The sequence below is a fragment of the Magallana gigas genome, chromosome 5, assembly GCF_963853765.1.
Source record: "Magallana gigas chromosome 5, xbMagGiga1.1, whole genome shotgun sequence".
Taxonomy (NCBI): Eukaryota; Metazoa; Mollusca; class Bivalvia; order Ostreida; family Ostreidae; genus Magallana; species Magallana gigas.
Genome location: NC_088857.1, coordinates 6843681 through 6870156, shown reverse-complemented (window position 1 = coordinate 6870156; position 26476 = coordinate 6843681). Strand labels below are relative to the sequence as shown.

General features: G+C 35.1%; 1 protein-coding gene across 3 annotated transcripts; it reads right to left on the bottom strand.

The window, feature by feature from the left end:
• Window positions 1–20: 20 nt before the first annotated feature.
• On the bottom strand, window positions 21–7431 carry LOC105340526 (probable cytochrome P450 CYP44). 3 transcript variants are annotated; one of them, XM_066083838.1, is made up of 11 exons: window positions 7414–7431; window positions 4469–4557; window positions 3348–3596; window positions 3025–3256; window positions 2480–2670; window positions 2164–2362; window positions 1809–1974; window positions 1042–1208; window positions 862–940; window positions 563–769; window positions 21–466 (listed from the first exon to the last, which is right to left on the bottom strand). In XM_066083838.1, the coding sequence occupies exons 3-11, from the start codon at window positions 3577–3579 to the stop codon at window positions 359–361; spliced, it is 1581 nt and encodes a 526-aa protein (XP_065939910.1). In that variant the 5' UTR covers window positions 3580–3596; window positions 4469–4557; window positions 7414–7431; the 3' UTR covers window positions 21–358. The 3 variants fall into 3 exon arrangements, with proteins under 3 accessions (XP_065939910.1, XP_011444932.3, XP_011444934.3); XM_011446630.4 differs by lacking the exon at window positions 7414–7431 and having other exon boundaries at window positions 4469–4576; XM_011446632.4 differs by lacking the exons at window positions 4469–4557; window positions 7414–7431 and adding an exon at window positions 4258–4457.
• Between the last annotated feature and the right edge of the window lie 19045 nt (window positions 7432–26476).

The window sequence follows — 26476 nt, the reverse complement described above, 5'->3', positions numbered from 1 at the left end:
TAGAATAATATCACATAAAGTTATACTGTATACATAGTTTTATTGACTTTATACATAGTTTTATTGACCTTATACATAGTTTTATTGACTTTATACATAGTTTTATTGACCTGAAACACAGGTAGGAAGACAATGTCTGCAATACTGCACATCTACTAGCACAATATGAAATGGAATATAATAGTTCGGCCAACCGATGATTTGACGCAAGGCTTGTTTCAAGAGTTCTCCTCTCGCCACTGATTCATCACGCCGTCTCCGGTCCGGAGATGTCCCCTTCTCGTTCGGTTCGGAACTACGTTGTCGCCCCTCGGAACTGGAACCTGGATCTTGGTTATCTCTGTCCATTACTTTCTCGTCATCGCTCGTGAAACCGGAAGGTCATCTTGTTTCCGGGGGAGTACGTTATGGAGCATTCTTTCTGAAGTTCCCCTCCCGTGTACTCAACTCTGTAATCTCGCAGAACCTACAAAATAAGATTTGATTATTTACATTTTTAGTAAAGCCCGGTTGACGGTTTCCAGTAGGTTAACAAGGATGGATGAAGTAATGGATGAAGTACCTTAATGAGTGCTATGTGACCCTCCTGCTCGGCGAATCTTCTTCCGATACATGCCCGGGGACCGAACCCGAACGGAACGGAGGCAAACGGGTGTCGGTCCTTTCTTGCTTGGTTGGATCTCAACCATCTGTCGGGAATGAACTGTCCAGCATTGTCGAAATGAGCATCTTCTGTGCTAATAAAGTCGTGATGCATAGCAATTTGTACCTGGAAAAAGAAAACAAAGACTTTAGAACAACATCCTGTACCGCTACGCCACCAAAGGCCTGTGGTTGTGCCATGTTATGGTCAATTCTTACCCCGGCAGGGATTGTGTATCCGGACAGGACGATGTCTTTGGAGGAGGTTCTGATATTTCCGGGGGCGACAGGCAGGAGTCTGTGAAAGAAGAACAGAGATGTGTATGGTTGCTTAGTGTTTCGGAATAGAGCAGAACATACAAGACTTGGTGGCAGTGCACCGTGGGCTCTTTATCGTACCTGTGTGTTTCCCTGGTTACGGCTTTCAGGTAGGACATTTTGCCGATGTGGGACTCGGTGATTTCTTTGCTGTCTCCAAGGGTTGTTTTGATTTCCTGGTATACCCTCTGCTGGATTTCTGGATGCGTTCCAAGTAGATACAGGACAAACGACAAATGGTGGCTAGTCTACAAAACATAAAAACCTGCAACATTGTATTACATGGTTTAAAACACTCGGTGGATTACGGCCATGGCATTGATAAGCGTCAATAATTGCTTCCTTTGTATTGTACTGTAGTGTACTAGTTGTCCAGGCATCTCCCCGGGGTCAAGGATAGGAACTAGGTTATATCGGGTATATGATATATATGCGTATCTATTTAAACGAACTAGGGCACTTGTAACCATGCTACAATTTACTGTAACCTCTACCTGCCAAGTACATAATACATATATAACGATACAATGTATGTCCTCGTGTGATTTGGTGAAATGATATAATTTGATACCAGTAATAACCAACTGTTCTACTAATGCGAGAGCAAATGGTAGGTGCGTGATAACAATTTAATAACATGGACCTTTAATGGGAAGACAACAATCAGTTACTAGTAAATGTTACAGGTGCACTGTCAGTGGATCTCTTGGCAGAACAGAGCTCATAAGTGGGCCTTGATACGGGATCAAGTGCTTGCAAAGTAAGCAAACACTCCTATTCTTAGGCACAGAAAGCACTTTTCAGGACATTTGGGTTTGGTAATTGGAGCAATGCATTAGTTCACTTACAGTGTCCACCCCCGCGAAGATAAACTCGCAGATAATGGTTAGGACCTCTCGCTCCGACAGGGCTGTCTTAGACAGGAGGTACGGAATCAGATCGCCGTGTTCGCCGTCTATGGCGGAGTCCTGACTGAATTTCTCCAAGGCTTCGCGAGAATATTTCACAGCGATTCTGAAAAACACAGGAATAAAATTAGCACGACCAGATTAAAAGGCGATAAAATGTTGTTTGGTTTTGTCAACAAGTTCAAAAAAAGGCCGGCTGTTACCAGGTGTGCGGGTCAGTAATCTGACAGAGTACAGAAAGTTCATGACATTCGTGGCGTACATTTTTTTAAATTGTTGGCTGCTGTTTACTTACTCGCGAATAAAACCCTGCGCTTCAATCAGTTTTCTGAAGGACGCTGTTTTGAATAACCGATACCACGGCAACTCTTTAAATTCCTTTTGACTGATATCCATGACAACGCTTACAGCCTGAATGAAGCGTTGGGCGTCACTTTCTGGGGACAAGTCGCTAAAGGCGCCAAGACGCTTGCTGAAGCACACGACACCGACACCTGTAACAACCAAAACAAAATCACTTCAAAGTTTTAATTCAAAACAATTAACACTATTGTAATTATGCTCTAAGTGTTAGTTTATTGTCATTTTTATTTTCATTGTAAAAGATTTACATTCGGCTGCATATCTGTCAAGAATCGGCCGCAAGTCATCCACCTCCTTTTCCTGATTACGTAATGCCATGACGTGATTCCAAAGTTCGTCTGCTACTATGGAATGCTCTGGAAGATAGGCAGCAACTGCTTTTGGTTTCAACATTTTTTGTTGAACATTTTTCCTTATTTTGCTCCAGTCGTCACCTTGGCTAGTAAATCATAAATTCCAGATTCAGTTACATCGTACTTGCAACAGGAATAAATGGTACATGATATGGTAACACTCAACGGTATACCGAGACGATGAATAACGATGCGGGTTTTATAATTTTGCTCTAAGATACTTGCAACCCTTCATATTTGTATGAACCACCAAATAAATCAATTCATTGTATACACTAATAATTTAAGTTTATTTGCCATAAGAATGCTAGTTAAAGTACAAAAATGATCAGGTTGTTTGCAGTTAGGTGAGACAGTACACTATCAAGTGCGACAGGCTTGTTGATTTTCAGTACTGTATAAAAACACGTGGAAATATAGTAAACAAATTCAGTAGATACCTGGTTAGGAGTCCTTGGACATTTTCGTTGTATTTCTTATTGTAGTGGGAAAGCATAAAGAAGGCTTGTCGTATGGGGTGTTGGGAGTCGCTTCGGAACACCTCTTCGATGTCTTTCGGATCACTGATGTGCACAAACTCTATACCAGGGACAAAAGTTTCCCGGTATATAGGCCCATACTGCTCTACACATTCCCTGTGTATGTCCATAAACTGTTTTTTATGAAATCGACCTGTATTAAGTAAATTAGCAGGTTTAGATTAACTTTAATACCGTTATGTTTCTGTATACTAAGTTAATAAAATATGGCCGCTATATCTTACCCCCGGGGAGGTAGTTTATGATGCCTCCGATAACGGGGTAGGCTTTTGGGCCCGGGAGCTCGCTGTACGGTCTGGGCTGGCGAAGGGCGTTGGCTGATGCAGTATCGGGGCGCTGGAACAGGGACTCCAGGGCAATAGATCCGTTGGCCGCGGTCACGCTTCCCCGGGCATGCTTGAGCTGACGGCCCATTTTCAACTTCAGCAACCGACTCGTGAAATTGTTAGAAGCCATTGTTTAAGTTCACAACCCTAAAAAAAAAAATGAGTTAAACAGTGTATAACTGCTGGGTTGTTGTTGTTTTTTTGGTCTCTGATTTTTTTATTTTGACAAAAGTGGCGCGTTGCTATTAATACGTATGTACTTAGAATAAAAATCCATCTTTACCGTTGCTCTGTAACAAATGCTTTTTTGTCAATAGAGATATATGGATGAAACAGATAAAAAAACAGAATGAATTGGGTTTAACTGACACCATTCAAACAGTAAATTAGCCTGCAACAAAACGTTGACAGGGTTTCTCAGACACAAAGGTTCAGTGCAACTTTAATAGGATTAAAATAATATCTAAAAATTTCAGATCTTATTGCGTCGAATCTTTAAACATTGATCGCATTTCGTTATGAAATATATTTTGGTGCTTTTCATAACCATCATAATTAAAATATTTAATTATTCATGCTAACAAATATAACATTAAACGTAAATCATTACTTAGAAACGTTTACCAGGTAATTAAAGTAATACATGTACTTGAATTGATAAAATATAGAGTTAGAATTTTTCTTAAATTTCAAAATTAAAATTATATATTCAACTTAGACCATTTTTTAAAGACAGAAAGCCCCTACCCCTCCCCAATATTTTAAATTATTTCATTCTACAATATACATGTATTTCATAAGAACTTACCTATTATAATGTTAAGATATATGTCCCAAGTCGAACAACACATACAGAGAATGTCCTTTCGTAACAAGAAATGGCCACGGTATGAATGGGCTCATATATACATGTAATTCTAAAATATCGATATCACAAATCCCAATGAGAAGTTGTTTCCAGATATAGCAACCTGTGAGAGATTTAAATGTGTGAATGGAGCGCGCACCGTACAACTTACCTATATAGGTAACCCCTCGAAGCGACAGCGGGAGACTGCTCGGGAGAAGGCGTCCCAGCGTTGATATACGAATCCTCTAAGGCGTGACCCTGATATTAAGAACACATGTACTCGAAGCGATAGCAGACGTGTATTATTGTTTGTGAAACACATATTATCAACAAGTGCATTCTTATCTTAAATTGCACGTCAGTGGTATTTTACATCGTACACTTAGGTACAGATGCACTGAACGAATACTTCCGCCAGTGAACATCCTCTCCTGAAAATTGGACTACCACCTCAATAATCGATAAGTGCATGACCTTGAAAAGTACTTCTCTAATAAATGTAGATCATTTTGCGGTGTCCTCTAAGACAAAATAAACCTTACTTCTGAGAGATACCCACGAGGGACTCCTCAGTATGAGAGTGAACATTGATTGGTTTAAACCGGGCTGACCTTGACCGCAGGGTCTAGCGATGAGGTCACTCAAGGGTCGCTTGATCATTAAAAAGCAGTTACAGTCTGTCCAAAGATATTAATGTAGCACATTTGGACAATTTTTAATAAAAATACACATAGCTGTGAAAGAAGTGCAATAGATACGATGAAAGGGGAAATTTCAAAGATAACTTCATTCACACAGTATCACTTTTCCCTCGTACAAATTCACACGAACGAAAACAGATTTCTTACGGCGAATTAATATGGGGAATGCTGACATCTTTTCTCCATTCGGAAGTCACTCGAAATACCGCTCACAATTTTTCAACGTTATCATCCGGGTACTACTTTCGTCTCTTTTGTGATGCAAAATCCCCGTAGACTCTTTATTCTAAGTGTTTTGAAACCTGACAAGCTAGAAACAGGCACGTAGCATCAGGGGGGACCAGGGGGGGCCTGCCCCCCCCCCCCCCCCCACTTTTTCTCACAGCAATAATTTTTTTTTTAAAAGTTGCCCCCCCCCCTTCACTTTTTTGGGAGTATGTAAAAAATTGATATAAGGAAATAAAGAGTGAAACTGAAGTTATATACTACGCTAGCGGCCCCCCCCCCCCCCCCCGGATTAGGATTTTGAAGATTTTGGAAAAGGTTAAATTTCCTTTTTTTTTTTTTATTGCTTGGCAAGATTATTTGGATGAGTCTGCCCCCCCCCCCCACTTTCAAAGACGATGCTACGTGCCTGAAAGGTTACGTTTCGAAGAGGAAGTTTTTCATACTTTTGAATGAAAATAGTCAGAACCGATATATATATATATATATAATTATCATTTATATATATAATTTTTAAAAATATGCGGCAAAAATATCTTGGGACAGACTATAGTCATAAATCTATTTGTAATTTTTAAAATATCGTTCCATGTCTATATATAACGGGGAAAGAAGATGGGTGGATGAGGCGTGTAAGGACGGATAAGATACTGAAATATTAAAATATCAATAAATCTGATATATTTTTATCAAATTATTCCAAAAAATATATATTCAACACATCATAGATTTTTAACCTTCAAATATGTTCAATACTTGGAATATGTTGACTCAAAGAGGCGTATGCGTATCAAAACTTCCAAATAGTGATTTTTTTTTTAGAACTTCAAGGACTTTTCTTTTATAGATTGGGTGTGTGCTCCATATTTTTGTCATAGTCTAGATAAGGTCTAATGGAAAACAAACCGATTTCAATCAACAAAAACGTGGAGAGATGACCAACTACATATTTAAAATATCATTTTGTATCCCTACAACTGAACATTTTGAAAAAATAATAAGTCCGTAAATTCATGGCCAAAATCACACATAGTAATTAAACAGCGTAATCTATTGTTTGTGAAATGGCTCAGTGGTTAAAGCCTCAGACATATATGCTAACCTTAAATATCTATAGTTTTTATGTCTACCGAAATCTAAGGCAAATATTTTTTTTTATTATAGTTAATTATTGTTGAATATATTAAAAACTGAATATAGTTACAAATTTTGCTTTGGCAAACTTGTATTTTAACATATTTCAGTAGATTTAATTGGGGAAAAAATAAATTAAAAACTGTTTTTGACGACTTAACGGTTAACCGAACGGGCATTTACGCTACCGTAAATCCCCCCCCCCCCAATCGCTTTTCAATTAAAACGATACAAGTTAAATTATGCATAAAATTGATATACAATGTTAACAAATGAGCAAATAATGACCTATTTTGTATATATGTACATGTGTGTGATAGGTACGATGTCTGATATCTAGGGTAAAAACATAAACACCGTAGATATTGTTGGTGAACCTTTACCTAACCTTGTTTCTGGACAACATTGATCTACAACCACCTTTGTAAGACGAACAAGTTAACCTAAAACGAGGAATATTTAAATGGCGATATTTTGAAGACAAAGTACTGTGATTATATTTTTTTTTAAAATCTCGCTGATATTTCAGACACGTAGCATCGGGGGGAGGGGGGGGCCCCCCCCCCCCAACCACTTTTTCTCGCAGCAACTAATTTTTTTAAATTTACATAAAAAAAAATTCAATGATCATGGAGTTACCCCCCCCCCCAACTTCTTTGGGAGTATGTGAAAATAGGTATGAAAATAAGAAAATTGAGAGTGAAATTGTCGTTATCGATTATATACTACGCCAGCTTCTACCCCCCCCCCCCCCCCCCACGAATTAGATTATGAAGATTTAGGAAAATCCCCCCCCCCCCTTTTTTTTTCTTTTTTGCTTGTCAAGATTTTTTGGATGAGACCCCCCCCCCTTTCAAAAACGATGCTACGTGCCTGCATTTATCTGAATGTAGGAAAACGCAATGACAGCCCTTCATTTTACGTCCGAAAACAAATATAGTCGTCTGTCTCCATACGTGGGTACATTTATATCTGAAGTATATACACCGATATTTGTTTTTAGTCACTCGAACATAGTCATTTATCTAAACAACGAACAAATTAAGTCACGTACCTTTTATAATGTGGCTCTGACCTATACGAATAACCTTTGTCCCTCTTGATTTGGATATACACACCTTAAAAATCAATTTGACCCATTCAGAATCGATACAATTTCATTGATCGATATAACCATCGACGTGGATACACCCTCAATATTGATACATTTATTATCGTTATCAATATCATTTTTATCAAAATTATGTCTAGCTGCAGGTCTGTAGCTCCCGGTCTGAAAAAATCGGATGGACGACCTGGGAGCTCACGGGTCGTCCATCCGAATTTTTCAGACCGGGAGCTACAGACCTGCAGCTAAATTATGTCGCATTCACTGATTTTGAGGGTTCTTTTTCATTTTGATTTTAATGAGAAAACCAGTAAAATAAGAGAGAGAGAGAGAGAGAGAGAGAGAGAGAGAGAGAGAGAGAGAGAGAGAGAGAGAGAGAGAGAGAGAGAGAGAGAGAGAGAGAGAGTCGTTATAGGATTTCAATTTTAAAGCAGCAATCGTGCCTTTTCGTTAATTAATGTGAGAATGTTCGGTACAACTTGTAAATCACGTGGAACACAACTATCCTTCTCCTTATTATAAAAGGTTCGGTGGGTTGAATGTATGATGTTCTTTATCTTTTTCCTTTTTACTGACAAATTCTTTGAGAAAGCGGACCTTATACCTTTCTCTATTTACGAAAATCATGGCCTGGGTCTAGTTCAACTATTTATGACGTTACTTGCCACCGTTTGTTCCAAAAACATAAATATGTCAAGCTTTCCGTGGGTCTTGTGAATTAAAATTTAAATTTTAACGCAATATTGGGATTTCTTCACTATCCCTTCGAGTTTTTTACGCTTGCATACTTCATGAGTTATTCCGTTTAGGAATAAAAATGAAATAAAATTTAATTAGTTTTACAATGTTTCAAAGATCCAATAGCTGACAATGATCAGAGAGAGAGAGAGAGAGAGAGAGAGAGAGAGAGAGAGAGAGAGAGAGAGAGAGAGAGAGAGAGAGAGAGAGAGAGAGAGAGAGATTGTGCGTATCAAAATTACTTAGTTGCATAGCTTTTCTATTTTTCTATCAGGTAAACATCAATATAGACCATGGTATTCCACGTTGCCTCTTCGTCTGTAAACTTCGCAATATTCATATTCTGGTTCTGACAAAGATATAGCAGAAACACAATGTATTTGATTTAATATCGATGGAACTCGGTGTTTACGTGCTTTACGGGAGGAATGAAACTCTTACCCAACTCCAACGAAAGTTCCCCAAATCTTAAACATTTCACAATAACGTAAATTGTGAAATGTTTTTCCATTTTGCAATGTGGATTTGTTTTGGCTGATTTCTGAATGCTAATTTTGGTAATTTAAATCCTATTAAGAGTGCAAATTCCCCCATCACCATGTCTTTTAATACCCCCTACAATAAATAAAAATATTTAAAAACTGCGATTGCTTGACATGGGTACACGCGCACCCCGCCGAATTTTGTACATGTATCCCCGCGGACTACGTACGAGACAAGGTGTCGTAGTATTTTCATAGTTCGCTTCTTTGTAAAAAATAATCCGTTGAGTGATTGCATTGTATGTTTGTACTGGGTCGTGGCCAGCCGAACTGACCTGCTGGTTAAAAGGAGAATTAAATGCATTACAAAATGAACAAAGAGCACATCGAGACATTTTGAAATCCTGTGGCAAAAATAGACACTGTATATATAATATACACCCCCGCTAAGATTGACTTTGATTACTGGGTATTTATTACCGAGATCGTGTACACTTTTACTAGGAAAGTTCAATTGATCGGGGTGCGTAGGGTCTGGAGTGATTATTTTAAATCTGAAAAAAAATCTAACATCGATATACATGAATGAATGAATAAATTAAAAAAAGCAACACCAATCATCATGGACAAAGCGTCTCGCTCATCTATCCAACCATATGCAGGAATTCATTACCTACAATGGTCATCTGCACTGCTGGTCGAGACGTAGACCGCTTAGTTTGGCTGAACCGAGGCAAGCGGCCTTGAGTGTGTATGCACTCTGATGGACGAGTTTACACATACCTCAATAATACAGGTTTATATGATTAAATCTATCGGGTTCGTCCGAACTATCATTGTTCGAACTATCATTGTTTGCAGACGCAATTAATTAACACTGACAAAGGGCCCCCAAAAAACCTCATAAGGGTCTTGTTGCGTCTGGTACAATAAGGAGGAGACCATGCAGGCATACTTGTGCATACACCCGTGCTGATTTAAAGAGGGTTAAATCTCGGTCACAGGCCTTAGAAAAGGGTACGCTCGCACTACGCATTCAGGTGATATTAGTTCATTATACAGACTCTGACGTAAGATTGGGTTCTTGGACGCTCTTGAATCACGGACTGCAGTTTTGATTTGCATCCAAGTGCACGGTGCATCAGAATTATGAACATGAATACAATTTGAAAGTTTTATCTAGAGTTTTCAATTGATTCTATAGCATCGCCGATGTTCATCAGAACTTTCTTATTAATAGCACCTGATGATGGGCCAAAACCTTGGCCCTGAAATCTAAAAACGATTCAGTTATTTATATCTCCGCTCAGACTTTTTTACCTTCTCACAGTCTTGAAATCAGCGTGTTTAAAATGTCTCAACGACAAATAAATGATTTATGATCACATTGAACAACAAACAAGTTTCCTAAAAACAGCAACAAAAACATTCTTGTTAAAATTCGATGGTCTTGATTCACTTCTGTTATAGCCGATCAAAAACATCGAATTTCATATTAATGATAAATTTGTATATATATAAAAAAAAAAAAAAAAAAAAAAAGGATAATACCAACGTCAGAAGTTCATTTTATAATCCTTTTCATTAATTAAAACTGTTCATAGTTTTTTTATTGCAATATCGAAGTTAAGCAAACTACATGTAATTCAATAACATGTAGCTGGCCATGAGTTCAAAGAGGGGGCAGCTGTACTATTGTTTGAATTTTAAAAAAAAGAAGCGATTACACATACATGTATCCAGAGAAAGTGAGATTATTTTTAAAATTTTAACTGAGGGATAAAAATTAATAAATTTTTATAAACAAGGTCTTTGAAACCATTATTTTTTGTATGAATTGAACAATATCGATCCATTAATGTATCTTTATTCGTTCATTAGTTATTTATTTCCTTCTGTTGGAGATTCATTTTATACAAAATACAAAGAATAAGTCAAAGTACCTTTACATATTAAGTGCTAATTGGTACATGAGTTCAAGAGTCAATGACCTGGAAAATACTGCAGCAAAATAGACAATCACATGTAAGTATACAATGGAGTTAATGGACAGTGGCCACAACTTCCTAGTCCAGGAGCACTTGTAATACGCCGCTGCCACGTACCTTATATAACAAAAATTAGGAAAATTTTGAAATATAGATTTTTTATTGGTTTTCAGCTCACATGGACTGACAATTAAACTGACCTTTTTTGATCACCGGTTGACCGTCGTCCGGGAAGTTTTCAAAATTTTGTTTTTCTGAAAACGACAGTTCGAATTTCAACTGAACTAGTCGAAAAGTATCCTTATAGTAAAAAAGGTCTGTGTGAACATCCGTACACCTTGAGCCTTGGACAATAATAAGGCCTTAGGAGGGGTTCAAAGTTCAACGAAAAATATACTAGAATCACTCTTTAAAAAATCTTCTTCTAAAGAACTTCAGAACAACAATCACAGGTGCTTGAGAATAAGACCGCCCCCCCCCCCCCCCCCCCCCATCCCCACCAAGTGTAGATCCCGGGGTCTTCACTCCTTTTAATTCATAAATTAACCTCTTAAGACATATTTCTGATCTAATTTATACCTTTATTGCAAATAATATCAAAACAAACATTTTATGAAACTCATACCCACCTACATGTACCATATGATGTCCTCAAGCACCTGTGACAACAATATGTCCTTTTACCGTTACAGCATCTTGCTAAACTGTTTAAACCGTTATGTAAATATGTTTAGGGAAAATTGTTTAAAAATCTTCTCAATAACTACAGTGATTAAATTTATTATACAGGATGATTGTGGAAGTATACTTCTGACCCGTGTTTCACTGTTATTTTTCTGTTAAATATGTCGACATGCGAAATAAATATGTTGGCATGCAAGATAGTTATGTCAACATGCAACATCATTATGTCCACATGCAAGAAAATTGCATTGAGATAAGAATTGTCTTTTTTTTTCTTTCTTTTTTTTAAGCAAATATCTATAGTGGCATAGTTTTGACCCTTGTGTGTGAGTTATTTTTATATCAAATATGTCAACATCCGAGTTGATTATGTTAACACGCAAGATATTTATTTCAACATACCAGTTATCTTGCATGTTTTTACAAATAATTTGCACGTAAACATAATTAAAATGTATCTCGCATGTTGTCATAATAATGTTGCATCTTGCATCGGTGACGACAGATATCGGCATTAGAAAATTATTTACCCATATAAAAATTAGATTCTTTAAAGGGATTTGTATCTTGCATATTAACGTAATTATCTTGCAAGTTAACTTAGTTTTCTTGCATGTCAATATAGCATTGAATCATGATTTTTTGAAGTATACACTCTCATAACTGCCGCGGTGTGTGCATACAAATTGAGTAACGCGCGTTAGCGCGTTATGAAAATTTGTATGCACACACCGCGGCAGTTATGAGAGTGTATACTTCAAAAAATCATGATTTCATGCTTATATTTACATTTTTTTATCTTCTTGCCTTGTCTGCAAATGTGAATTATACCTTAAAATTCCGATCTTATCCTAAGGGTAAGTTAATATTAATGGAAGAGCCACAGTAACAGCCACAAGCGTGAACTTTGATTTTCGCTTGTGACGTTGCAGTTTACAGCGTTCAACGTTTGTGACGTCATAATAAAACTCATTAATTTGACCTTTGACTACTTGCTGCATTTAGAGGCATTTGAAGATCACAGAATTTAATGGAAAAACACAGTAGAATGTAAATATCATAATTTATCTTGCATGTATAGGGCAAAAAGTTACCACCATATAGGCATATTTGATTTATTTATTTTTTTGGAGATTTGAAAATCATTTTAAACTGATTGCATTTGTCTTGCATGTCAGCATACAATGTAGTTATGTTGCATGTTGACATAATTATCTTGCATGTACACATATTAATCTCGCATGTCGACGTATTTGATAAAAAAATAAAATTGCACACAGGAACAGAAGTGAAAACAATGACCTAAAGACTAAAACCTTGGGCCCAAATAAGGGGATCAGAGTTTTAGGAAAAATGCCGGTGTATGGAACAGTTTGGATTTTTTGAAAAGTTAAAATTAACTGTTAAAATTTGTGATATAACTACAATACTAAACAAGTTTAGCTTTTTTTTAAAAAAGCTGGCCGTCTCTAGAGCAAACATTAAACAGCATTTAGTTATCAAAAATTTTAATTCTTTTTTATATATTAAATGTAATTATGAAAATATAAAAAAAGTATCGGCTAGACAGTCTTGTATGTAGCTTCTGTGTTATATTTTAGTGTATATCGTTTACTTTAATGAAGTATAGCTCATATCTCAACAGATCCTGAAATGTGTTGTATTTATATCAAGTTCTATAAAAGGGGGGTTGTCATGGACGCCTAGGTAATACATTCGAGGTGTTTTTTCCAAGCCTGCCGGAAAGGCCCGAGAAGTTGCGATTGTTCAACTCTTTATACCGTTTTCCTTGGAAGACGGTATTGAAAATAATTTTATATAGTGTATAATAAAAAACAAAACAAAAAACAAAAGGGCAAATGAGATTGCGCAGACGAATACGGGAGCCCGCTGGAGCAAGATGAGAAAAACATTTTATCTGGTGGCCGCCATATAATTCATTTCATCAATATATTTCTTTAGTGGCACTAACAGAGCTTCCTGACAAACACCCGTTGATTTAATCGTAAAATACGATTTCATTTTTGAAAATCATAGCTTATAGGATTAACATGAAAAACATAATCTCTTTAAATAGTAGAGCTGATTGTTTTGACCAATATGATAAGAAAACAAAGCTGGTTTGACATCAAAGCCTAAACTTAAACAGCTAAATTATGAAAAACTATCTTTAAAATTATGTCTGATGCTCTCACCACACAGTCAATTCACAAAAATTGAGGGTATTTAAATGCTCTATATCTCTTTGTCTATAATTGCACAGAACACCGATATGTTATTTTCCTGCGACGTCCTACAAACTTTTTTACCTAATCTAGGTCATTACTCCAATTTTTTGTTTATTAAGATACATGTAATTTTGTTTTCAACATACCTAAATAAGACAACGATAAAACCATATGGGGCATTAAAATACCCAATTCTATAAAAAAGGATAGATATTTATAATTACCAAAGTTAAAAAAAATACATTTAATTCTACCTATGAGAAGATTTCGGTACGTATACTCTAGTTTCATTAATCGAAATCAAAGTCTGGATTTATCGAAGCGCTAAAAATCGGTAATATGGTAAATTTACATCACTGAAAATGTATCTTGTGGAAATATTACATACCACAATCATTTCATCCGCCAAATTCGTCCATCCTGTTCGATGAAATGATGGACCAATAATTGGACTCTAGAAAGGGTGCCATATTGATAAAAGGACTTTATTGGAACATCTTTGTTTAACTTTTTAAATAATACAAATCTATAATTGGAAATATTTTGATGCAAACATCCTTTTAAACATATATCGATATGATATAATAATTAATGAATCTATATGCTTAACTCCTTATCAACTTCCCCGAGATTAGAATTTTACTTGAAAAAATTAAAAAAGGATTTTTGAACTCACGAATTTTTCGCTCTTTTGATAGATGTGGCCAATGTGCCTTGTTCAAATCTGACAACGACGGAGAAAAAACATTTTGACGTCCTGAAAAGAAGCAGCGTGTTTGTCCTCAACGCGCAGTTTGGGTAAATTCGGACCTAGGTACTTCTTTTTCATTTTACCGTGAAAAGAGGAATTTGGCTTTAGGGTGTTCAAAAAATTACTTCACAGGAAGCAAACGACCATTACTTATGACGAACTAATATCTGCGCTTCTGAATTTAAGGCGAAGGTTTGCGGGTTAACCTCTTGAATCGATCACACACAATGTACCAACAATGGGCGGATTGAATTCACGTTTCTCTCACCAAGTGTCAGTGAAATGAATAGCATCACAATGACGTCGTGGAAAGGTCAATGAATATGCACATGATAGATATTTATACCCGCACTTTCTAAAGAAAGTTCGGGTATATTGTTGTTACCCTGTTCCGTCCGTCCGTCCGTCCGTCTGTCACGTTTTACTTTCTCAAACTGCTCTTACATCTTATAAACCAGCAAACTGAACTCTTGGAGTTTGATTTGGGGTATCATGTTGTTTTGTAAAAAGGTTTTAAAAATTCTCTGTTAGTCCTGGGGGTCAAATAATTGGTAAAAAATGACGTTTTTTCACAAAAAACCTTCTTCCTCGAACTCCTCCTACATTTTCAACAGCAGACAAATCATCTTTTGGAATATGTTTTAGGGTATCTTATAGATGCGCAATAAAGTTTCGGAATTTTCAATTTTGTCCTGGGGGTCATTTAATGGCTAATAAATGACGGTTTGTTTTTTTTTTTTTTACAAAAAAACTGGGTTAAAAACGTCATTTTTTTGGGGCAGTAGCCAAATGATCTTCTAGAATATGATTGGGGATGTCATATTGAGGTATGATCAGGTTCCAGAATTTTATTTTTTTTTAAGGGGATCAGTGGGCAACTAAAAATGACGTTTTTTGGCAAAAAAAGTATGGTTCCCAGAACTCCTCTTACAACTTTTGGAGTAGCCACGTCATCTCTTGGGATATAATTGGGGCTGTCCTATAAATGTGCAATAAGGTTTTAAAAATTTAAATTTCATCCAGGGAGTCAAATAGTGACAGAAAATTGACGTTTACCACTTCAAAAAAACATAGATCCAAGAGCTCCTCTTATGATTTAATGGATAGACACATCATATCTTGGGATATGATAGGGACTGTTCTATAGATGTGCAGTAAGGTTTTAAAAATTTAAATTTCATCCAGGGAGTCAGAAAGTAGCAGAAAATTGACGTTTATCACTTCAAAAAAACATAGATCCTAGAACTCCTTTTATGATTTAATGGATAGACACATCATATCTTGGGATATGATAGGGATATGATAGGAACTGTTCCATAGATGTGTATTATGGTTTTGAAAAATTAAATTTAACCCTGAGGCCCATTACCTACATACCTTTTGATGCCCTTTAAGGATCAAGATTATATATGGTTAAGGGGTGGGGATCTCAACCGTTTTCGAGAAATTCGTGCTATTCCTGTTCGAGGGGGGTCATGACCACCCCCGGGGCCAATGACCTACATACCGTTTGATGCCCCTTGACACAAGGAACAAGAATATATATGGTTTAAGGGTGGGGATCTCAACTGTTTTGAAGATATCAAACCAGGGTGCACAACTAGATATGCAGGCCTATCTTATCCTAGAGTTTTGTACAATTCTGTTCAGCCATCTCTGAGAAACAAGTTCAGAGCGGGAAAGAAGAAAAAGAAGAAGACAAAGAAGAATAATACATGTATTAAGAACCGTACAAAAACAATAAGTCTCCAAATTTCATTCGGGAGACTTAATAATAAAGATTAAATAGAGATATGATCATCAAACATCAATAATTTAAAGATAATTGACAATTTCTGATTCTAAGGGGGTCAGGATGACCCCTTAGGGTCATGACTTACATGTCATAATGATCTGATGCGCCATAACCTAAGGAGGAATAATATCTTTGGATTAAGGTGGGGATCTCAATGGTTTTTATGATATTTGATAATTTCAGGAAGAGCACTTGGGATCATGACCTACATACCATCTGAAATGCCTTGAACAAAGAAACAATAATATAATTTGTACATGATAAATGATTCAATTCAAGAACCCAGATATAGATTATTCATCTATGTTTTGTAATACTTCCTATGTACATATACATGTATTAGTTTGTGTTTTGTTCTATAGATACTATTCATGTTCATGACTGTAGTATGGCTTAGTCTTATTTTAAATTACATTCAAAAATTGTCAAATATATTACTTGGACCCCCCCCCCCCCACCCACCCCCAAACAAACTCAAATATAAACTGTTCTCCCCCCCCCCCCCCCCCTTAATTTTCGAATGATCTATTAAAATCAACATATAATTTTGGTGTCTAAAAACTTTTATAAACTGGTAAAAAATGTTATTCTTAAAAAAATTACATTTATAACACCTTGCATATTTGACAAATGATCTATTAAGATATGATCAGAGGTCATATTTCTACCTTGGGATCAATAACTAGTATTCATTGACAAGTTAAAATTAATAACAATAAATGATTCAAATTATAAATGTTTATACTCCACATTCACACCCCCCCCCCCAAATCTAACCTGGTTCTAAAGATTCAGTCTTCTTAATACATTCTTACATGTGTACAGTAGCAAATTTTAAATCATTTCTTGATTGCTTTTTCTCTCCTGATGCACATTAACATTTTGGAAATTGCTTATTTCAATTTTTCGTGGGGTCAGAACAGTCCCATAAGGTCATGACCTACATTGTATTTGATGCATTATAATACATAAAGAAAGAAATACTCCTTCCTTCCTATTATAAGTGACTAGTCATATAAAAATGATAAGTGTCTACACTAACTTACATGTAATACACAAATTTAATAAGAAATTGTTTATACAGGGTCAATATGGGGTCAACTCAATAGTGCAAGTCTGACAAATGAAAAAAATAACTTTTGCAACTAAAATAACAGAAACTTTACAAATGCAATAGGATAGGTAACGATGATAAGCTTATTTAAATATTAAAAGATGATGATACAGTATGCTGTCAAAGGGAGATCACATTTAGAAAGTGAAAGTAGAACTTATGTATGATGGCATCTCATTATATTGTGCTACTGCTACTACATGTATTATGCTTACCTATATTGGTCAACATCATAATGATAATCCAATTAAAACACAATAATGAATTCCTTTAGCTGATCTTAACAAATCCTTTTCTGCATATGGAAAACACAGACATGTATGTATACACGTACGTGAACCCATCTAATCGAAGAGCTGGGTAAAACTAGTACCCGCTAATGAGACCTGCAGACCTACTTCAGACAAATATCAGTTATTTGTAACATGCATGTATTTTTTATGACCTATTCTTCAAATCCACTTGCACTATTTTATTAGGTAAATAACAGCTTTAAGGTGGTGCAGGACACTTGCATATTGCGATGTATACTTCCTATTGAGATAAACAATAAAGTATATTAAATATTAATTAAATATTTACCCCCCAAATAATGTTACCTAACATTGAAGCGCAATGGGTTAGAGCGTTTACATGTCTGTAAGAGTATTGGGGTCCAAGGTGTATATTGGGTAATTTTACAATTGATATAAATGAATTTTCATTGGGGGGGGGGGGGGTGGTCCGGATCCCTCACTCCCACTCCTTCTCTAAATATGTGCACACGATTATGTACATGTAGGCATACAGAAGCAAATCTAAAACCGGCAACCGCCACGGGGAGGGGGCATAATTTAATTTTTAATTTTGTTTGTAATAATTATATAGACCATTATACTTTCTATGACATGAAATGTTAAGATTATTGATTAACTGAAAATTCACTGCAAACAGTTCAACCCCAAATTGCACAAAAAGTGCTGCTCATGTGTAATATCAAATGGGAAGGGATCTCATCCTTCAGTTATGAAAATATTAATTTTTAAATGTATTACCGGAGCTTGCATGTGGCCTTCATTTTTAATTAAACTGGTACAAAACAGTGTAATTTAGGGGCAAACACTTGGTGCGGGTATTACTGTCTAATGACAGCATTTAGTTTTTTTTTAAGGTGAGACGGCTTACGTAAGCTAGGACTATATCGTCATCGAGGCCGATATTCTTCGTCAGAGCTTTCCTTAGTCTGCATATATCTGTAACTAATGATTATAGTCAATAGCATTAAATAGAATATTGGAAAATTATTGAATGACTGATGAAAATTAGCAAAAAGGTGAAATATGACGTAACGTCAATTGTTTTATCTTATTTTTTCATCACTACCAGCTACCGTTATTGGGGGGGGGGGGGGGGGGGGGGGGGGTGTGGGGGTGTCTATTGGTAACAAGAATATAATTAGGGGAGGTAAACCTCACGACAGTTGTGAACCAGAGTGTATGATATTAGCAAGTTTTTGTCAATTGGATATATCAGAACTATTCATTTAAAAAAAAACAATAGGTCTAGGTCACTGGTGTAAAACACGTTTATGAGTCCCATTAATACATTATAGGGTATGTAAAACGCGTTTATGAGACCCATTAATACATTATAGGGTATGTAAAACGCGTTTATGAGACCCATTAATAAATTATAGGGTATGTAAAACGCGTTTATGAGTCCCATTAATACATTATAGGGTATGTAAAACGCGTTTATGAGACCCATTAATACATTATAGGGTATGTAAAACGCGTTTATGAGCCCCATTAATACATTATAGGGTATGTAAAACGCGTTTATGAGTCCCATTAATACATTATAGGGTATGTAAAACGCGTTTATGAGACCCATTAATACATTATAGGGTATGTAAAACGCGTTTATGAGACCCATTAATACATTATAGGGTATGTAAAACGCGTTTATGAGTCCCATTAATACATTATAGGGTATGTAAAACGCGTTTATGAGACCCATTAATACATTATAGGGTATGTAAAACGCGTTTATGAGACCCATTAATACATTATAGGGTATGTAAAACGCGTTTATGAGTCCCATTAATACATTATAGGGTATGTAAAACGCGTTTATGAGACCCATTAATACATTATAGGGTATGTAAAACACGTTTACATTATAGGGTATGTAAAACGCGTTTATGAGTCCCATTAATACATTATAGGGTATGTAAAACGCGTTTATGAGACCCATTAATACATTATAGGGTATGTAAAACGCGTTTATGAGACCCATTAATACATTATAGGGTATGTAAAACACGTTTATGAGACCCATTAATACATTATAGGGTATGTAAAACACGTTTATGAGACCCATTAATACATTATAGGGTATGTTAAACACGTTTATGAGACCCATTAATACATTATAGGGTATGTAAAACACGTTTATGAGACCCATTAATACATTATAGGGTATGTAAAACGCGTTTTATTTAGAGCCAAGCCATTAAACAAAAACGTTCATCCACTAGAATGAAAAAAAATCAGTTTTTCTGTTTTGAAACACCCCTTCTACTTTGGAAATACTCGGAACTCTTCGCACCAATTTTCAACGTCATCATTCGGGAATTTTTCTTGTTGTTTGCTAAGCAAAATCTCCGTAGACTTTCTATACACAATCAAAAAATAAAAAGTCTTCCCTTGTATCGATTTCAATTTTACTTCTTTGTCAAATATTTATTCTCGTTTAAATTTTTCAAAAAGTGACGGAAACGGTTATCTCCCCTGGGACGAACTATTGTCGTAAAATATGGGAGAGGAGGTTAATATTCAATAAATTAAAAATACTCTGCTAAATTAAAAAAAAATTGTAAAAAAAAAAAAAAGGTTTATCTATGTAAGGTAATAAAAAAAGAAGATATTTTCTATAGGGGTAATTTTAACCCAGTCCTGTTTCATTGATTCCAGGCATCATAGAGCAACATCTTGTAAGTTCTTGTACATGACATTCACAAAGCACTATTTATTAAAAAAAAATTCGAAGTGTTTTCATAAAATAAAAAGAAACCTACGTCTTTCACGCTCGCTTCACGCAAGAATTATACAATTTCAGACATAATGCAATAAATAATGAATGTACATACATATTCACAGCTCTGTAATTGTATGTTTTGAGGTTACTGTAGGCAGGTCATGTCTGACTGGTTTAGTGTGTCAGTGGGAAATTTTTCTATAACCTAGAAAAGACGCTGATAAGTACATGTAATAAGGCCAGACTCTAATTGGATACTGGAAGTTATTTCATCTGCATGTGTCGGTTATATTAAATATTTAACGATTGAGACCCAGTGAAAATCATTTATTAGCAACGTATATATTATAATCTTGCTATTTATGCATGCCTATTTTCCGGCACTTAAATGGCGATTGTAAATCACGTTTTTCTGATCGTGGAAAGGCTTCTTGTAATGATAAGATGATCTTATTGAGATAAAGAAAACTGCAATATTGTCGCAGTGTACAGAAACAGGTTTGCTGCATATTTCTTATTATAGTTTAGAAATATACATTCTGTTGATTATTTATTACTTGCTAAATCTAATGTTATTGATAAATTATTATAGTGATTTATGCGTGATAAGAAGGTGGCGACATTTCAGGAAAAAATATATAACCTGAGTTATATATTTACGTCTCTCTTTTAACAAATTGATAAACTGATTGTAAATGTAAGTAAAATTAGCTAAATTAGTTAATTTACATCAGTACGTTAATTAGCTAAAAGAAACAGCCAAACCGTCTCCTTTGGGAATACGTATATTGTGTTTATAAGATATTTTTGTGATTTACAATTCAATAAAAAAGAAAAATGGCTTGGCTTTATATTATTTCCTCTAAAAATAACTAGCACAGCATTAGTATTCACGTTTCCTGTTCATGATGAAAACAGACTGCCAACTCAGCAGTTCCAAGTGCCTTTTTGTGTCACATTTTCTTCGTCTGCTGCAGTTAAAGGGGTTAACTCTAGAAAAGTTTCTACGTAATGTTTTGACTGACCTTTGTCCAATCAGATCGTAGCTGGGCGGAGTTAAGACATTGCCGCTTGTGACTTGAATGAGAGAGAGAGAGTGAATTGGGTAAATTATAAGTGATGCGGATGACGAAATCACCATTAGTTATAAACTGGCAAACAGATTAATTAAGGTCTATATATAAAAAAATACATGTATATCCTATATTTAAAAGCGTTTTAAAGAACGATTGTGAAAATTTCTTTGGCCGTCGACAACAGTGCTCATCTGCGTCATCTATAATTTACTCCATTAACTCTCTATCTCTCTCTCTCTCTTTCTCTCAGATTAAGTCACGTGCGGTAATGTTTCAACTCCGCCCAGCTACGATCTGATCGGACAATGGTCAGTCAAAACATTACGTTGAAACTTTTCTGGAGTTAACCCAAATTAAGGTGGAATAACACACCTGGAAAAAGTCATTCGAATTAACAGTCATTTATAATTATTTGATTATGAAAGATATTATGATAAATAAACTGTACATATGCCAAATAAGCGAAAAACTTGCAGTTTGGGGATAAAAAATGAATATCTAAAAATTCAATTCAGTAAGTAACAGCAAAAGCCCCAAATGGATTCGAACTCGGGATGTACGGATCACAAGCCCAACACTTTAACCACCGGCTATGAAGTAAGGTACATGTTGCCGTCGATAAAATCCTTTTAACATTATATAAATAGTGCCTGTTTGGGAGGGTAACTGTTGAAATTGACACCCCGAGAAAACTATTGTCAACCGACGCGAAGCGGAGGTTTACAATGGTTTTCGAGGGATGTCAATTTCAACAGTTACCCTCCCAAACAGGCACTATTTATTTTATTATACTGAATGTCTTATTTTCAAAGAAAATTTTACTGCTTTTATATAGAAATGATGCGAATTCTACGACGAACCGTACGCGCATAATTTTCGCGCATGTAACAATTCGTTGTGTTATCCGTTGCCAAGTGTGTTGCTAACGCTGAGGGTAATAGAACGGATTGCCAACTGCGTCTAAACCAATCAGATTTCAGTATTTAACATGAAAGTATAATGACACGAAATGTCGTTTCGATCAGAGGTCAGCCATTTTGTGGCGATGTGTTATTCCACCTTAAACGCTTCAATGTACTTCGCTGTAGTACAATTGTGTATGTCAAGTGAATCAGTTGTCACATTTCCGATGCATGAAAAAGAAAAATATGTATTTAATAAAATTTAATAATTCCTGACCATCAGGGCTTAACGCGCTTGTTCACGAAATCTTCCTCGGATATGACCTAAATGTGTTCCTAGAATATGACTTAGGAAAAGGTTAGAAAGATCCTAAGATCAACTTTGGACACCTCTTTAAGCTCAGCTCAACGGTAATTTAGGAACATCTTCAGTTAGATCGATATCATCACAAGGTCTACTAAAATCATTCTTATTTTTCACATTTTTTAACATTTTGTCAGAGAAAATTATACGGGTACGTGTCAGTTACACGATAGACATAAATAAAAATTTGAATTCGTATACATTTTTTAAAATATATATTTACTTAAATATCTACATGTATCAGTGGCTAAAAACAATGTACGACGTAGTTAAAACACCAACAACAACAAAAAAACCCAGAAAAAACCCCCCACCAGAAATCCAAATCGCTGCTATTTTGTCAATAGAAAATATGTATCAAGAATAAACATACAATGATGTACCATATTCAAAATTTGCTGTGGGTTGTTTGTCTCTTATTTTTCTACATGTATAAGGAAACCGAATTCATTGTTATTTATTAAAACTATTATGGTTTATGTTTATTTTCGGTTTCTGTGGTTACTTTGTGGGTGTAACACAAGTGACTATCTTAAAAGTAAAGAAATTACCATCATTTCTTTGATAAAGTTGACAGAATTTCTTGGCAAAACAAACCCAAACTTTTTCAATATGTTTATAAATAATATCATCAACAAAAGAAATCGAGATTTATTATATCAAAATGAACTCGAGCATTTGTTAACAAAACAAATGCAAAACAAAACAAAAAGAATTCTAATCTCTGCATCTCGCTTTTAATTTGATGTTATAAACATTCAAATTTTGATAAAGCATTAAACATACCAAAAATTCAAAACGAAAGAAAAAACTTCAAATTTTTTAACTCCAATCGGTCTAGGTCCCTTTAATTGTTAATAAATCATATTCTTTAGAAGTTTAATCTTTTTGCGGTAACGTGTGACTCGGTGTAAAATGTTTCGTGCTTTCTAATTTTCAAACTTTATTTTTATATCTAATCATTCAAATTTGTAGGCTTTTTAAGAGGGCATAATTTTCTCAAATGGACTTTTTAGTATTGGTGTACCCACGACTTCGGGCAACCATAGCCGTCACAACTAATTACACGCTAATCTAAATGATAAAAACAGGAGAAATCAACCTTTCCCAATTCAGGTGTGGAACACTGGCTATTCACATTGAAACTTGCCGTTTTCGTAGTGAACAAATATTACACCGTCTTTGTATACTCTGTTTAGCATTGTATTGAAGACAGTAAACATTTTCTTTTATTAGTTTTCATATATTTTGTATTACAAATTTCTTATAATTTCTCACAATGACTTTAAAAATTTCTTGCTTACATGAACTTCTATGCAAGTACTTATAATTGCACAAAACTTAAAAATATATGATTTTTAATTGTCACTATGTTAAAGGTTTTATAATTGTTATATTATATGTATATCTTATTATTGGTATATATAAGAATAGCTTGGAACTCTCACAAATTATCAGAAAAAAACAGCGGATAAAAAGACTGTCCTTGAATATGAACAAAGTTATTTCAATATCATTTATACATTCTTTAAATATTATATATCAGATAAATAAACTGATCCTACCTTCCGTCCGTATATTGTGGTATATCCGACATGAAATTACTCGTGGTGTGAATATGTATATCAGCTGGGTTCGTATTTACGTTAACTCGTGGAGGCAGATCAGAGAAATTTCTAGCTAATTTGTAATGTACAACAAAATTCGGTAAAACCTATAGCAGCTCTTCCCCCGTTTTGTCATAAACAGTTTATTCTATGTATCCAGGTCAACCAAAGCGTGAAATGAATGATATATCCATAATCCTTTTTACAGCAGGTTCGACTAAAAACCCCTGTTCTTTATTGTGTATCTTTATAATTGGTGACCTGTGCGGTATCCTTAATTAAGAATGGCATACTTATTTACAAAAGTCAAAAAACTAAATTTGCATATGCATATCAAACTAAAATATTTAAATTACTAGATTCTAAGAAAAATAAGGTAACAGTCCTGCACTCAATATATTTTCATCTAGCACACTTGAACATATTTTGTATTTGAATTGTCGACAAAATCCCGCATGCAGATATACAGAGTATAACACAATGATAGCTGTGTCTATCAGCATACATGTTATTTTGTTACGGTTATTGTACAATACACGTACAATACAAGGTTAATACAGTTTTGGTGTCCCATTTTTAATTGATGTGAGCTAATTTTTACCATGCTTTCTCAATATTAGTCCACTGCTTTTTAACCTATGAATAAAGTTTGTCATTTCCCCGATACATTTTTCAATTCTAAATCATCAGAAAGAAATTCTATGACACAGAAAGAAAAAAATAAAGCTGAATACGAAGCGAAAAAACCAATGTTAATGAAAAATATTCTTTTAACTTAAGAAAAACCCCAAAAAGACAAAAACAAAGACAAAAACACCAAAAAATGAAAATTAATTGACGTCCATTTGAGTTTTTCAGTGAACAGAATTATGTATTAGGGTTGTGGGATATTCGGCTAGTGTTATAGTGATTTTTTTAAACAATAAAGTGATTTCTGTTATGATTCATGCGGGATATGAAAGTGGCGACATTGCAAAAAAAATACATAACACGCGCTAGCAGGTTCTGTAAATTTTTTCTGCAATGATCGCTACGTTCACAACCCGCGTGAATCATCTAAGAAAGCATTTTATTCGTTATATATTTACATCTTTCTATTATTTTAGTGATCCTAAATTATTTTCCGTAAAATATTGAGAAAATCATTCTCGGTAGATGTAAATATAATCAATATAAAATTCTTGAATGCCCAAATAATATTTTGATGGCTCTTATTTTAACAAAATATATTTCCTTCCTGTATGGTTCAAAATTACATTTATTTAAAAACTAATTTATTTAAAATAATTCATTACTAGAAATAAGGTGCGATTTATTTATAAGCATCTATCATGCACAGGTGTTTTAGAGTTTTTTTAATTATCAAGAGCACTGTTTTGTATTTATTTACTGTGTGTTGCATATAATCACGTTTACAATTTATGTGTTATGTGGAATTCGGTAAACAATACAATACAGTAACTCAAGTCTTTATGGAGCTCATTGTGAAGACGGCATTGACGTCACAGACGCTGACCTTGAATACACCTTCGTAAATGGGACTCGCGTTCAATTTCACAGAGAAAAATAGGACGAAGGAACGCTTCTTGCATAAACAAATTATTGCTTTATTTTTCATTATTCATACAAAGGAAGAGCGGATAACATCTCTCTCTATTTTTCTGAATACAAATTGCGCTAAATGCTAAAAAAAAAAAAAAAAGATAGGGCGTGTATCGAAAATTGACCCAGAATTCACAAGTTTAGGAGCTGAGTCACTGTCTTCAAAGACCACTACTCTTCTGTCATTTAAATATAATAAACCAGAACGAATAATTCCGTTAATCTCAGAGGCTGCAGAATTGTTCTAATGCCGCCATCCAAATCCCTCTTTTGTTGCTATGCCTATCCATGGCACGACAAAATTGCCATTCCTTACGAGAGAGAGAGAGAGAGAGAGAGAGAGAAAGAGAAAGAGAGATATTACTCGTTTGACCTAGTTGCATATATATTGTATCTACTTTTTATTAGGTATATTTGCGATATGTAGACCAAAGTTTGAGCGGGGTGGCTGGACAAGACATTTCCCGCTGTCTCTACGTCTGTTCACGGGGTGTATACAGGAGGAATGGGGGTATTTCATGCCGCACTCAGCCAACTCCATCAAATTCTCCAAAATCTTAAACATTTCACAATAATTGCGAAATGGTTTTTTTTATTTTGAAATGTTGATTTGTTTTGGCTGATTTCTGAATGCTAATATTGGTAATTTAAATCCTATTA

Coding starts and splice junctions, on each gene's coding strand:
- LOC105340526 (XM_066083838.1), bottom strand. CDS start 3,579: ATGGCTTCTAACAATTTCACGAGTCGGTTGCTGAAGTTGAAAATGGGC. Junction 3,257..3,347: donor CATAAACTACCTCCCCGGGG/GTAAGATATAGC, acceptor TACTTAATACAG/GTCGATTTCATAAAAAACAG. Junction 770..861: donor GATACACAATCCCTGCCGGG/GTAAGAATTGAC, acceptor TTCTTTTTCCAG/GTACAAATTGCTATGCATCA.